Source organism: Xenopus tropicalis, chromosome 5 (genome assembly GCF_000004195.4).
Source record: "Xenopus tropicalis strain Nigerian chromosome 5, UCB_Xtro_10.0, whole genome shotgun sequence".
Classification (NCBI taxonomy): domain Eukaryota; kingdom Metazoa; phylum Chordata; class Amphibia; order Anura; family Pipidae; genus Xenopus; species Xenopus tropicalis.
Window position 1 is genome coordinate 49013661 of NC_030681.2, and position 12484 is coordinate 49026144.

The 12484-nt window shown below is 36.6% G+C and overlaps 1 protein-coding gene across 5 annotated transcripts in view; it reads right to left on the reverse strand.

The window, feature by feature from the left end:
- The window catches only part of stxbp5 (syntaxin binding protein 5 (tomosyn)), a 181510-nt gene that overhangs the window by 25057 nt on the left and 143969 nt on the right, over nucleotides 1–12484 (reverse strand). For all 5 annotated transcript variants that reach the window (XM_012963785.3, XM_002936370.5, XM_012963784.3 and 2 more), the window contains exons 15-19: nucleotides 11585–11805; nucleotides 10408–10577; nucleotides 8395–8520; nucleotides 7084–7235; nucleotides 622–687 (exon numbers count right to left, since the gene is read on the reverse strand). In XM_012963785.3, coding sequence (XP_012819239.1) covers nucleotides 622–687; nucleotides 7084–7235; nucleotides 8395–8520; nucleotides 10408–10577; nucleotides 11585–11805 — 735 coding nt within the window. The remainder of the gene's footprint in view (nucleotides 1–621; nucleotides 688–7083; nucleotides 7236–8394; nucleotides 8521–10407; nucleotides 10578–11584; nucleotides 11806–12484) is intronic.

Below are 12484 nucleotides of genomic sequence, written 5' to 3' on the forward strand. Positions count from 1 at the left end.
TCCCTAGGGGATGCAAATCTCTCAGACACCCCCAATTACATGCACATATGTGCAGACACATACCCCAGGCAGGAGTGGTTTTCAGTAAAGAGGAACACTGGCCTGGGGTCCAATGTGTGTGACTGTAATTACTAAAGGGTGTCTGACAAGTAGGCATCCCCCAGTGATTTTCACTTTCCTTCTCCTTTAGCAAGGCAAATGCAAGCTAATAACAGTATCCCTTGATTTATGAATAAGTTGGCGATCAATGTTGTGTGATGCAAACTTTCAGAGTCCCGGATTCTAAGATTTATAATATGTCAAACCTGTATCAATTAGAAGTTTTGTCTCTCCGGCTGAGATGCTGAAATCAATGGCAAGTGGATATTACATTTTTATTTCTTCAAACACTTAAATAGTCAAGTTTTTTGAGTTGTCACCTGTCTCCTCAAATGGTTAGAGACCATAAAAAATTCACAACTGACATAAGCTTTAGAATGTTTAAGTAATAAATAATTGTAGGCAGGAAAAAGCACAATCCATTAAGGTTTTATTATTCCAGAAAGCATGGAATGTTAATTGTTAGCAAATAAGAACAACGTGCATGCAACTCAAGGGCAATGTATACATCATCAAGTTTACCTGAAGTAGGGGATTTACAGCGATCCTCTGATGCCACCGTGCTTTCATTAATGTCAGAAAGGCCCGCTGCAACATACACAGCATAGGGAATGAAAAACAATTCAGATAAATGAAAGTACATCATATGAACACTAACAATAAAGATAAGGCCTTTGCATTATTAAGCAATGTTAGTTATCTCTACTGAGATGTTGTGCCCTCAACATATAAAACTGGGAAAGAGTGGGAAAAAAAACACATGGAAAGCAAGACACAGCACAATGTTCAGTGATAAAGTTACCCCAAAATGACCATCAATTTAAGATTACTGGATTTAGGTTGCAAATTACATAGAACAACAGACTGTAAGGTTACTTCTTACAACACTGGGCAAATCTGCACCTTGGTAGTAACTAGTAACTGACAACAAATCAAATGTTTGCTTTCATTGTTCTACTTGCAGCTGCTGAAAAAAAAGCTATTCACTGGTTGGTTGCTATGGCCAGGTGCAAATCTGCCCAGTGTTGATAAATGATGCTTGTTGTTTTATGACCATGAAGAGTGCTGTTATCTATCACAATGAGAGGTCTCTCCATTACAAGATTCATTTGCTGCAAAGAATATCATGGTTTATCAAATGAAAACTGCACTGAGATCCACAGGGGATCTGAAATTAAAGATAAAGATACATACTATCTCTGTGTAACTAATATTGCAATACTGTTACTCAAGCATTGTATACACTGACATTGTGAAAATCAAAATTCAATAAACGCCTGAAGTTAAAGATAAAGATACATGTTTTTCTAATTGCATTTAATCTAGCCTATCCTCCTGGTATGTGGAATTCAAAAAAATAAATTCCCAATTAATTTCCAAATATGGAAAGATTTGCTCCAATGACAGGAATGTCTGGCAAACAAGAGCTTTGCAACCTTGATCAAAATAGAGGAAAAAGCAGAGGAGGCAGGAGTTTTAAATAAAAAAAATCGAAAAAATACAAATTTAAAAAAAATGTTTTCATTTTGCCTAGGACTTCAAAATCTTTTAAATTAGATGCTAAAATCTTAAGCAAAACATATTCAGTGATTTCCTGTAAGAGAAAATCACCCTAACTAGACTTCAAGGTGGGACTCCCTAGGGAGAAAGTGCCACAGATCGGATGCTGGAAGTTATGCCACTGCCTTAAGTCTGATCATAGGAATAAGATCAGTTGACTAAATGCATGTGAACCTGTGGCCTTCAAACATTTGGTCTGAGAAACAATCTTCCTGCAACATGCATAAAAGCTGCAGACAAGACTAAGGAAAGAAAAATCTAAATTCCTTTATCCTCCAATGCGACAAAGTGATTCCATTTTACCAAATCTAATTAGAATTTTACTACACCGCACATAAAACTATAACAAACTGCAAATAAGGTAAGGTGAAAAGCTAATCCTTAAGACTTCAGAATTAGTTGGTATTGGTGCACGTCCCACACTAGTTCTAAAGAAAAACTCTTCAAAGACTTGGCTAATTAGACTGTGTAGGCTGGTGTAACTGTAAACTGCTTCCAGACAATTTTCAATGACATGGAAAATCATTGGCACTGATTTAGAAACATAGGTACTACATAGCAGTTGCTAATAGCAACTAATTGGCAATTACTTTTGAACAGACTACTGTAAGTTAAAAGCCATAGATCCGAATGGTGAATATAGACACCTTTTTTGGAAATCAGCCCCTTATGTCAGCATTACAAAGTTTATAAAGATTCTAAGAAAGTAAACATTGCAGGGGAGAAACTATGAACTTTTGTGCTGGTGTTATACTCCACAGCAACAGAACTTTCATAGTAGATTTAGGTTTTGCAAGCTTGAACTATTAACATGAATACTTACTTATCTTTCTTTAAAGCTGAGATAAATGTGTCAATTCATATGATTAGAATACTCCACAGATCATGCGCACTCCAATGCCAAATGCTTGTCTTTATTTTAGGCAATTACATAATTGTTACATCGACGTTTCGGTCCGGGTCTAGGACCTTGTTCACAATGTTATGTTGAGGGTAAAACATTGTGAACAAGGTCCTAGACCCGGACAGAAACGTCGATGTAACAATTATGTAATTGCCTAAAATAAAGACAAGTATTTGGCATTGGAGTGCGCATGATCTGTGGAGTATTCTATATGCGGAACAACCATTTGCAGCACCCAAAGAGACTGTTTGATAAAAATCAAGGGAGTGCGGACCCATTGCAAATAAATTCATATGATTATATATATACACAATAATACATACAATAATATATAAAGTGACAGTGACACCTTTAATTTTGTGATTAGGTATTTTCTTTGATAGCAATAATAATTATTAATCACAAAATCACACCAGATTAGTATCACAATAGCCTTGGATACTATGCTTGTTCAAGAAATTATCCAAGCCCCTCTTATAGGCATTAACAGAATCTGCCATCACAACATCACTAGGAAGGGCATTCCCCAACCTCACTGCCCTCACCATGAAAAACCACCTACACTCTTTCAAATGAAAGTTACATTTATTAAAGGGGTTGCCTCTGGTGCGCTGATCCTTTTAATGGGAAAAAAGAACATCCCCTAACTGTCTGTAACCCCCTTTAACATACTTGTAAAGAGTAATCATGTCCCCTTGCAAGAGCCTTTTTCCCCAGAGAAAACAACACCAAACTTGACAGTCTAATCTCATAGTTTAAATCTTCCATCCCCTGTACCAGGTTAGTTGACATTGCTTGTATCTACAAATATTCCCAGATACTTCTCCACTAAGGATCCCCCCAACACACTACCATTTAATGTATAACTGCCATTTAGTTTATTTCTACCAAAGTGCATAACTTTGCACTTGTCAACATTGAACCTCATTTTCTATTTTGTTGCCCAGATCTCCAATTTTGTCTCTCTGCAAAGGGGCAGCATCCTGCATGGAATAGTTTTGCACAATTTAGTACTGTCAGCAAAAATAGAAACAGTACTTTCTATGCCCACCTGTAGGTCTCTTATGCATAAACCATGCTGGAACAAATTTATTGTATTGTGATTTGCAATGTATTCAAGTATCCTACACCTTATTACTCCTGGAATCCCTTTTTGAAAAAAGAAATCACATAAGCAGTTCCCCAGTCCCCTGGCACCATGCAAGACCTCAAGGAGTCCTGTCAATTTCTTTTCAGCCTCCGTTTTCCGGAAAATGCTTCTCCTGCATTCTCCGCTCAGCTGTTTTTTGTTTTGTTTTTAATTGTATTTTTAACTCATTCCACTTTACTTGATTATGTGTGTCCCTTGCATGACAGTTGGCCTCTCCTGCACAAACAATCTACTCCAGCAATGGGGACTGAAAGGTTAATCTTAAAAGCATTCCTAACACAGATTTGTTTAGGAAAAGCAAGCAAAAACCACACATAAATAATCAAGCACCTATAAAAAAAACAGAAACAGCAGTACAGAGGAATGCAGGAGAAAAGTTTTGTAGTGTGGTGGAAGATTGTTGTTGTATAGTCACATACCTGAACATTAAAGTAAAGCCAGCACTGTGATAGGCAACCTGTGAAATCTGACCCTGCGTGGTCACAAGGTATAAGCCGACAACACCATTTATCTACACTGCCAGATTCTTCCTGCCAGTTAAGCATTTAAATTCTGATTGACAAGTCCCAAGGGACCATAGAAACATGTCTCAGGCCGGCACACACTTATAGCAGATTGACACAAAATTGTTAAAGAATTGCGTGCACAGAAAAGATTCTAATAACATCCTGATGCAGTGTATTTAAGATTGCAGACTCAAACAGAGATTATTCACTATATGCTATAACGATTAAGCAATAACTAAACTGACAGTATACAAAACTAAAAAACTTTTATTTTAAATAATCCAAACTTCATAAACTTCCTCTGCTCAAATACTTTTGATTAGTAGATCTAAAAGTATTTGACAGTAGATACTTTTAGAAAACTAGGTTAGATTAGAGGAGAACACAACATAAACCTGGGGAATCAGTCTGCTTCTACCTTAGATTGTAGACATGGCAAACTATATTATAAGTTGAATAACTGTTGCCAGTGGAGTTAGATACCTAACTCCACTGTGAAGTGCTAAGAAGACAAAGGTAACAGGCTGCCATTAGAATTTTAGGTATTTGTTCCATACATCTGGGCAAAGGTTAACGTAACTTTTTAGCGTGCATTTTTTGTCCATACAGTTAAGCCTCTCTCTGTAAATGTCACTGCCTGTGTACTGCATCCCTGCATGCAGAAGGGGCATTTTTTGCACTTATACACCATACCCTGTAAATAGCACCTCAATTGCAAAGTTCTTTGCGCTCCAGACCTGTGCTACCCCCCTTGTGCATTATGTAATCTGGAGCTTGTGCCAGATTTTTAGTCCGGTAAGGGCTGTGACACACGGGGAGATTAGTCGGCGCGCAACAAATCTCCCTTGTCGTGGGCGACTAATCTCCCGAAATGCCATCCCACCAGCTAGAATGTAAATCGCCGGTGGGATGTCATACGCGGCGGCACGATTTGCCTAATCTCCTCGTGTGTCACAGCCCTAAGAGGTGCAGTGTGAAGCAATAACCCTGGCCAAATTTTAGGTCTGGAACACTGGTGAATGACCTCCTGGAAGAATTTTATAACTGCGTTGTTTTTTTCCTCTCACGGCAACTTCGGCAAATCACAGCGCCAGGTATGCCATCCCACCGGCATGTTAGCTATGGCATCCAAGCTCCTATTAACCTGTCTGTCATAAGTAGTGTGCTTCCCATGCATTATAACAGGAAGCATCTGTAAGAAATCTATTGAAGTTGATTTATGCAGTTTTCTGTTCATAAAAGTGTTACATTACTCCTACCTTTAATAGCTTTTCTACAGCCCTACATTTTGACACTGCCTCAAGTGTACATTCACCTTTGAATTATCTTGTTTATCTCTAACAAAATCATAACATTTTGTTTTCTTTACAGTTCAATTTTTAACATCATGCTTACAAATTTAAATCCATAGATAGCACGCCCATGTGCACTTGATTCACTCATAGTTGTGGATCTTAAACCAGTTCAATACAGAAAAAACCCTAAAATCTGGCCTGTTTGTGGCCATGAAGGAGGGGGTTGAGAACCTCTTAGTACAAAAGAAAGATATGCCACAAACAACAGTGACATTACTCAAAGGCATGAAAAGATCATGAAGGCAGGGGAAAGTGGCACAGTAATAATCATAAACCGGTTTATTGGAGTGACAGGACTTACTTATATAAGAGGAGCGCAGTTTTTTCACAGATTCAGAATATAAGCTAGATAGGCCGCACATGCAAGAAGCCACAGTCAGCATACCTTCAATGAAGCAATGGAAAAAAAGGAAAAGAAAAAAAAAGACAGACACGGAAAATACAGGTATCACAGAAAACCTGCTGAACAGAACTTAAAGAATGTTACATGAGAAATGTATTTTGACAGGGACACTGTAAGTGCATGAATATATGTAAAGAAAAGGGAAATGAAGACGACAACGTGGTACAATAACAGCCTTACTGTTTCAATTAGAGTTTATTAACACACAAACATAACATATGATCTTAGAAACAGTAGAATTTTGGGGCTTTTTCACCAGGTTTACCCACACTCTTCCTGAACCACTCCAGAATCATAACACATGTGGACTACAGAATAATTAGGAGATGTATAAATAGTAAAAAAAAATATATATCTACTAATGTTTGCTAGTTCTTTTTTTTTTGTCATACTTTGGTGTGTCTGGTTCAACAACCGCACTCTGGTTTTAAAGACTTGGCACTCGGTTTTACAGTGCCTATTGTGCACACCCATTATTATGAATTATGAGTATGAATATGGTAGTCCTTGGTATGAATATGGTAAATCACTCATTTAGTGATCACATTTGTGATTACATGGCCTGACTTGTACAGAACATTAAAAGTGATGATTCTTTACTTTAATAGATAGCTAGCCGGTTACTGCAAACAATGTACTGATTACATGTACTGAGACTCAAAACAGGCCCTCTACTTCAAGTACACAAAGGTCCAATATGAAGTAACAGTCTATGGAAGCTTACAGTAGCCCTTTTGGCATTTACCAGAGTTTCCAGAGTCTGATGTTTTACCATGTGGGTATAAACAGAGCTGTCTTTAGTTGTGGTAGACAAAACAGGATATGCAGGGCTCTACTAATACTTTAAAGTTGAACTATGTCCCTTCAGTTGCAGTAAAACTACAACTGAATTTAAAGTTTTGAGTTGACTGATATATATGCAACTGTATAACGTTTCAATCAATACATTTTAGTTCTTCTGTCACCAAGAAAATAAAAGATTGTACTAACCCTATATGTCCTACACTGTTTGAATCCTTGTTAGTTCTTAGTGTTGTGTGGTTTTGTCTATAACTACTCTAATGCTGTTTACAGTAAGCTCAGGTATAACATTTAGGACTTCTTACCTCCTGAGGGTTGTCGTGTTTTGCGTGGAGATCGTGGCTGTCTCTGATAGGGATCATTTGAGCCATATAATTCAACAGTGCTGAGGTTCAAGAGAACAGCCTTCTGTATGTAGTCAACAATAGCAATACCATTGCAGTTGCCAAAAACAACTCTGAAGGAGACAATAAAATGAGTTCAAGTATTGTTCCAATTTATATTTAAATAATTTATGTGCAAATTTCCTTTGCACCAACATCATACAGCCTTAAAATACCAAAAATCTTTATACCATTTCTTCCCTGCACCTGTAGTGCATCTGAAATGTAAGCTAATACTAAGGCATGCATAATAAAGGCAGGTAAAAGGATCAGTACAGGGTCTGATTAAAACAGTCAGAAAACATAGTTACATAGTAACATTTAAATTAAGTTGGGTTGAAAAAGGATTAAAGTCCATCAAGTTCAACCCTTCCAAGCGAACCCCAGCACACACACACATAGACCCATACTGACCTAAACACTCACATACATAAACTATATATACCAACATCTACTGTATATTAATTGTAGATTTTAGAATCACAATAGCCTTGGATATTATGCTTGTTCTGCCATTACAACATCCCTCGGAAGGGCATTCCACAACCTCACTGCCCTCACCGTAAAAACACCTACGTTGCTTCAAATGAAAGTTCTGTTCCTAATCTAAAGGGGTGGCCTCTGATGCAATGATCATTTTTAAGGGAAAAAGAACAGATCAGTCTATAATCCCCGCTAACATTCCAGGGCATTTCCATGTACAATTAGAAACAAATAGTAGGCCATCCCTGACCCAGAAAAGTACTGAGCTTGACACATCTTAAACAATACTAAGCACAAGGGGCCTATTCACTTACTACTGTTAATAACATTACCTTAAGTAGACATGCTTTAGTGACAGTGACACATTTTTATCACAGATAGGACTGTCAGTATCACAAAACACAATGGTAAGCATTATTACACTTTTGGCCTGCAGCAATTCAAATGTTCAGCTGCCCAAACTGCTTGTCATAACTACATGGGTACAGTAAAAAGGCTTGATGTCCACTGCCTAAGGTATTACTGGGCTAGCAGATATGATAAAACAGCTGCTAGCCATTGTTTTTAGCTTTCCCCGGTGCATTCCTATCTTTGAAAGTAATAAAAAAAAAAACAGCATAAAAATGCCCCAAACCCCATGTTCCATTGCCCTAAAGAAGTGTTATAAGTACCCTTTGTGGTTAAACACACTGTATATCTGCCTATTGCTAATATGATAAAATATATAAGTGACAAAAAAAAGATACTTACAGCCCATAGGCAGAGTTAACAGCCAGACTGGTTATTTGCTGTGGAGGTTCCCCACTGACCCACACAAGCTGTATGACTAATTCTACTTGATAACCAGCAGATTGCTTTAAAGCGGTGCTTTTCACCCTGAAAGAGAAGTTACAGATATTAATGATTGTTTAAATATTAGGTACATAACTTTCAGTCATGTCCAGAGCTACTATTAAATCTATTTATCGGTTTGTGTATGTATGTATATATATATATATATATATATATATATATATATATATATATATATATATATATAGTATACAGGGAGGAGCCCACCCTATACAAGTCCAAATGCCCTTGGTGCAGGTCAAAAACATAATAGAAAGAGTGCCGCACACATAGGGACTTGATACAAAAGAAAAAGTGGTTTTATTGAAAAAATTCCAACGTTTCGAGCACAATCTGTGCTCTCCCTCAGGGGGAGAAAGAGCACAGATTTGTGTGGGGCACTCTTTCTATTTTATATATATATATATATATATATTACACAAAAACCATGAATATCCTATAAAATATATCCTTATGAACAGTGCTTGGTGATGTTATCAGTTACTTGGTGCTCCATGATGTAATTTCTGCCACATTACTCACTGAAACTTGTGTATTATGATAAATAATATACCACCTGATGTAAAATATGAGAGTATTGAAAGCGCCTTGGAGTTCCATGACCTAAATAAAGCACCTGGCCAGGCTCATGCCTTTATATGGTCATTGAACTCCTTGGTGACCATATAAAATATAGTTATTTTTTACAATAGGATGCACATTTTTTACTTTACAATGTCAGAGATGGGCAAGATTGCCACCATTAATGCTGAAAATTGCATTTGTCCACAAAGGGAGAGATTTAATCCAAGGAGAAAGAATTATCTCACGTTTTATCTCATAGAAATCAGCTGAAGTCTGTGGGGAAATGTAGAACTGAATTAGAAGGTAAGTTTTTCTAATTCTGGACTGGGGGCAGCTGCTACCTACAAATATGACAGATATTGGATTTGTGCCTTTATTTATGTTTGCTTTATTCAAGGTATCTATGTATATCTTGCAGAACTACTATCCTGATTAAACCTGATTAAATGTAGCCTGAACACAAAACAGGGATATCTAACAATTATACTTCACTGCTTTAAAGAGACAGAATGGTGACACAGTGCTTAACATTGCTGTCTGGGCCTGGGTTCTAATTTGACTAAGACTTCCTTGCAACTGTGCAGATTTCTACCTTTTTTCAGCTCAAAAACATTCAGTCAAGGTAACTGACTTCTGGTGAAACTGATGCACCATTTGCCTGTATATCTGACTTTAAGCCCCACCTGGGTAAGCAAAGATGTGCATGATGTACATGATGTACAACTTCTGTTGAGTGCTGCAAAAGCTGCATAATATGTTAAAGCTATATAAATAATGATGATTATAAACATGCTAATCCAAGAATTATGCAGTTTTTGAAAATTATTGGAAGTTTATTGCTGGATAAAAGGCAAGTACAAAAAAAACAAGAGTATATAGCTGTTTACTATTACTATTCTCTATAATATAGTGTTGACATGTTATACAGAATGCTGCAGAGATTATACAACATTCTCATCAATCCTTACCTCAGTAGAGCTTACAGTCTAACGCCCCTATCACTTTCTCACAGCCATGGTCAATTCACTTAACCTGCGCTTATGCTATTTGACATAGACTTTTCTTTTTATTGTCTTAAAAGAACATTTTCCTGCTTTTATGCTGAGTTTCTTTATAACGGTATAAACAATTAGACATAAACATATTTCCTTTGGCTTGGTTCTCCTCCTTTTCCACAATGGGTGGTTACAATAAGCAACAAAAGATGACTGTGGGATTTAAAATGAAGTTGTTTAAGTCTAATGGTCATGAAATTAGAACATCAGGCCTATGTCACAAGAAGCCATATCTGTTTAAGGTTTACTTGAAATCCTATATGTCAACTATATTCTTCTCAAAACTTCTCACCTTAAACAGGGAACATTGTCTCGAATCCCATCAGAAGAACTGCTGCTTGTGGATGGATGTGATTGAAAAACAATAGGTTGGGAGTTGGGTCCTCCACTAGGTGTTGGCACTTGTTCTATATCAGGGGACTCTAAATCGTTAATTTCATAGAGTAACCGGACTTCCAGCATCTTCAAGCCAAATAACAGAAAAAAAAGACACCTTGAGTATAGTACAACCACTTTACCTGTGTGTTTAGTATTAGATCATTCAGGTCTATTTACCACAATATACAAAATGCCAAAATGCCATATTTCAAATCCCTTTGAATATTAAAGCATCTTTCAATTAAATATTTGAATTATTTGAATTATTTCAATCTTTCTATCTATGTGACCCAGAGGCTTACTTTTTTTTTTACTTACTTAATTTTCATATATTTTCTACTCTGAATAACCTTGAATTAAAAAAAATGTTTTTTGTTTCTTATTTATTAAAAGAAAATCAGAATAAAAAAAGTGTGATACAAAATGTGAGTATAAAACCGGGGGAACATGGCTCAGTCAGCCTTTCCACTGCTCTGGCATGCTCACTGGGCACACTCTCATGCGAATGTGTGGGTAGGGTCACACACTAGTAAGCATGATTCTGTTTGAATAAAGAGTATTCATATTTAATCTTCAATGGCACAAGGAATATATTTCACTCATACAGAGCATATGCATGCAAAAATATAAATGTATTTTGGTTTGAAGCTCCATTGCCAAAATTTATTTAATAAGACACACAAAACATAGCAAGGCTGAATTGCACATAGCTGCATAACTGCACAAGTCTCAAAAGCAAGCAATTAGTCACCTACAAATAAAATCAGCCACCTAAGAATCTGGCAAGATTTTTATTTTTAGGGGAACGAGCAGATGTAAAATTACAAAATCATGAACAGATGTGAACAATCATTTCCACCATTTTGCCAGCTTTGCTACTTTTTTCTGCTACAGCCAAAATCCCTAATGAATTTTTAATCGTGTTGTTCATTAAGCTGATCAGCATCAAAATGTGACATATGTTTTGTAAAATATGGATGTCACTGTGCTTAAAACTCAGTTACTAACTGGACATTCCATTTGGAAGGGAATAAAACAGTACAGCAATATTAAACAAAGCAGTACACATCCCAGTACATCAGTGTCCTTACCGAGACAACCTCTGTTGTAACTTCCTGTTTGCTGAATCTGTAAATGATGACATGCGCTGAAACTCCAGCCACACAAAGCACCCTGCTCTCTGGGCACCAGGAGATCATCTGGATGGCATATGGGTCTTCATCTACAATGTCTGTGCTTGGCTTGTCATCTTTGTTTCTAGACTTCTCAAAAACCTTCGCTGTCTTCAACTTGTACAAAACCTGCAGCGTTACTGTAATAAAAAGAAAATACTCTGATAATAATATGCCCGCATCAAATACTTCCATTTGCTCAACACTGCTCTTCCAAATGGCAAAGTACTGAGCGAAGCTAACATTTAGCACAAAACACAGTAAAAGCTAAATCAGGATTTTCCCTCACAATGTTTTGGACATATTGTGCCCCTATGAAAGCATCTATCAATGAACAAATTATTTAACAGTTGCAGTCATTAAAGACCTAACAAACCATGCAGTATTTTTATGCATTGTTGTGTGTTTCTCTGTTTACTTTTACAGGATTTGTGTTTTGCTCTGTTTACTATTACAGGTATGAGATCCAGCATCTGGAAACCTGTTATCCACAAAGCTCAGAATTGCGGGAACTCTTTTTCCCATAGACTCCATTTTAATCAAATAATTAAAATTTTTAAAAATGATTTTCTTTTTCTCTGTAATAAAACAGTACCTTGTACTTGATTCCAACTAAGATATAGTTAATACTTATTGAAGGCAAAACAATCCTGTTGGGTTTATTTAATGTTTTATTAAACTAGAAAAGAATATTTTTTTTGTCATGGGACAACATGTTTTTTTAAAAACACATTAGTTAAAAAAGCTTCTCCAGCAGAATCCTGCATTGAAATCCATTTAGAAAAACACAAACAGATTTTTTTTTTATATATAATTTTG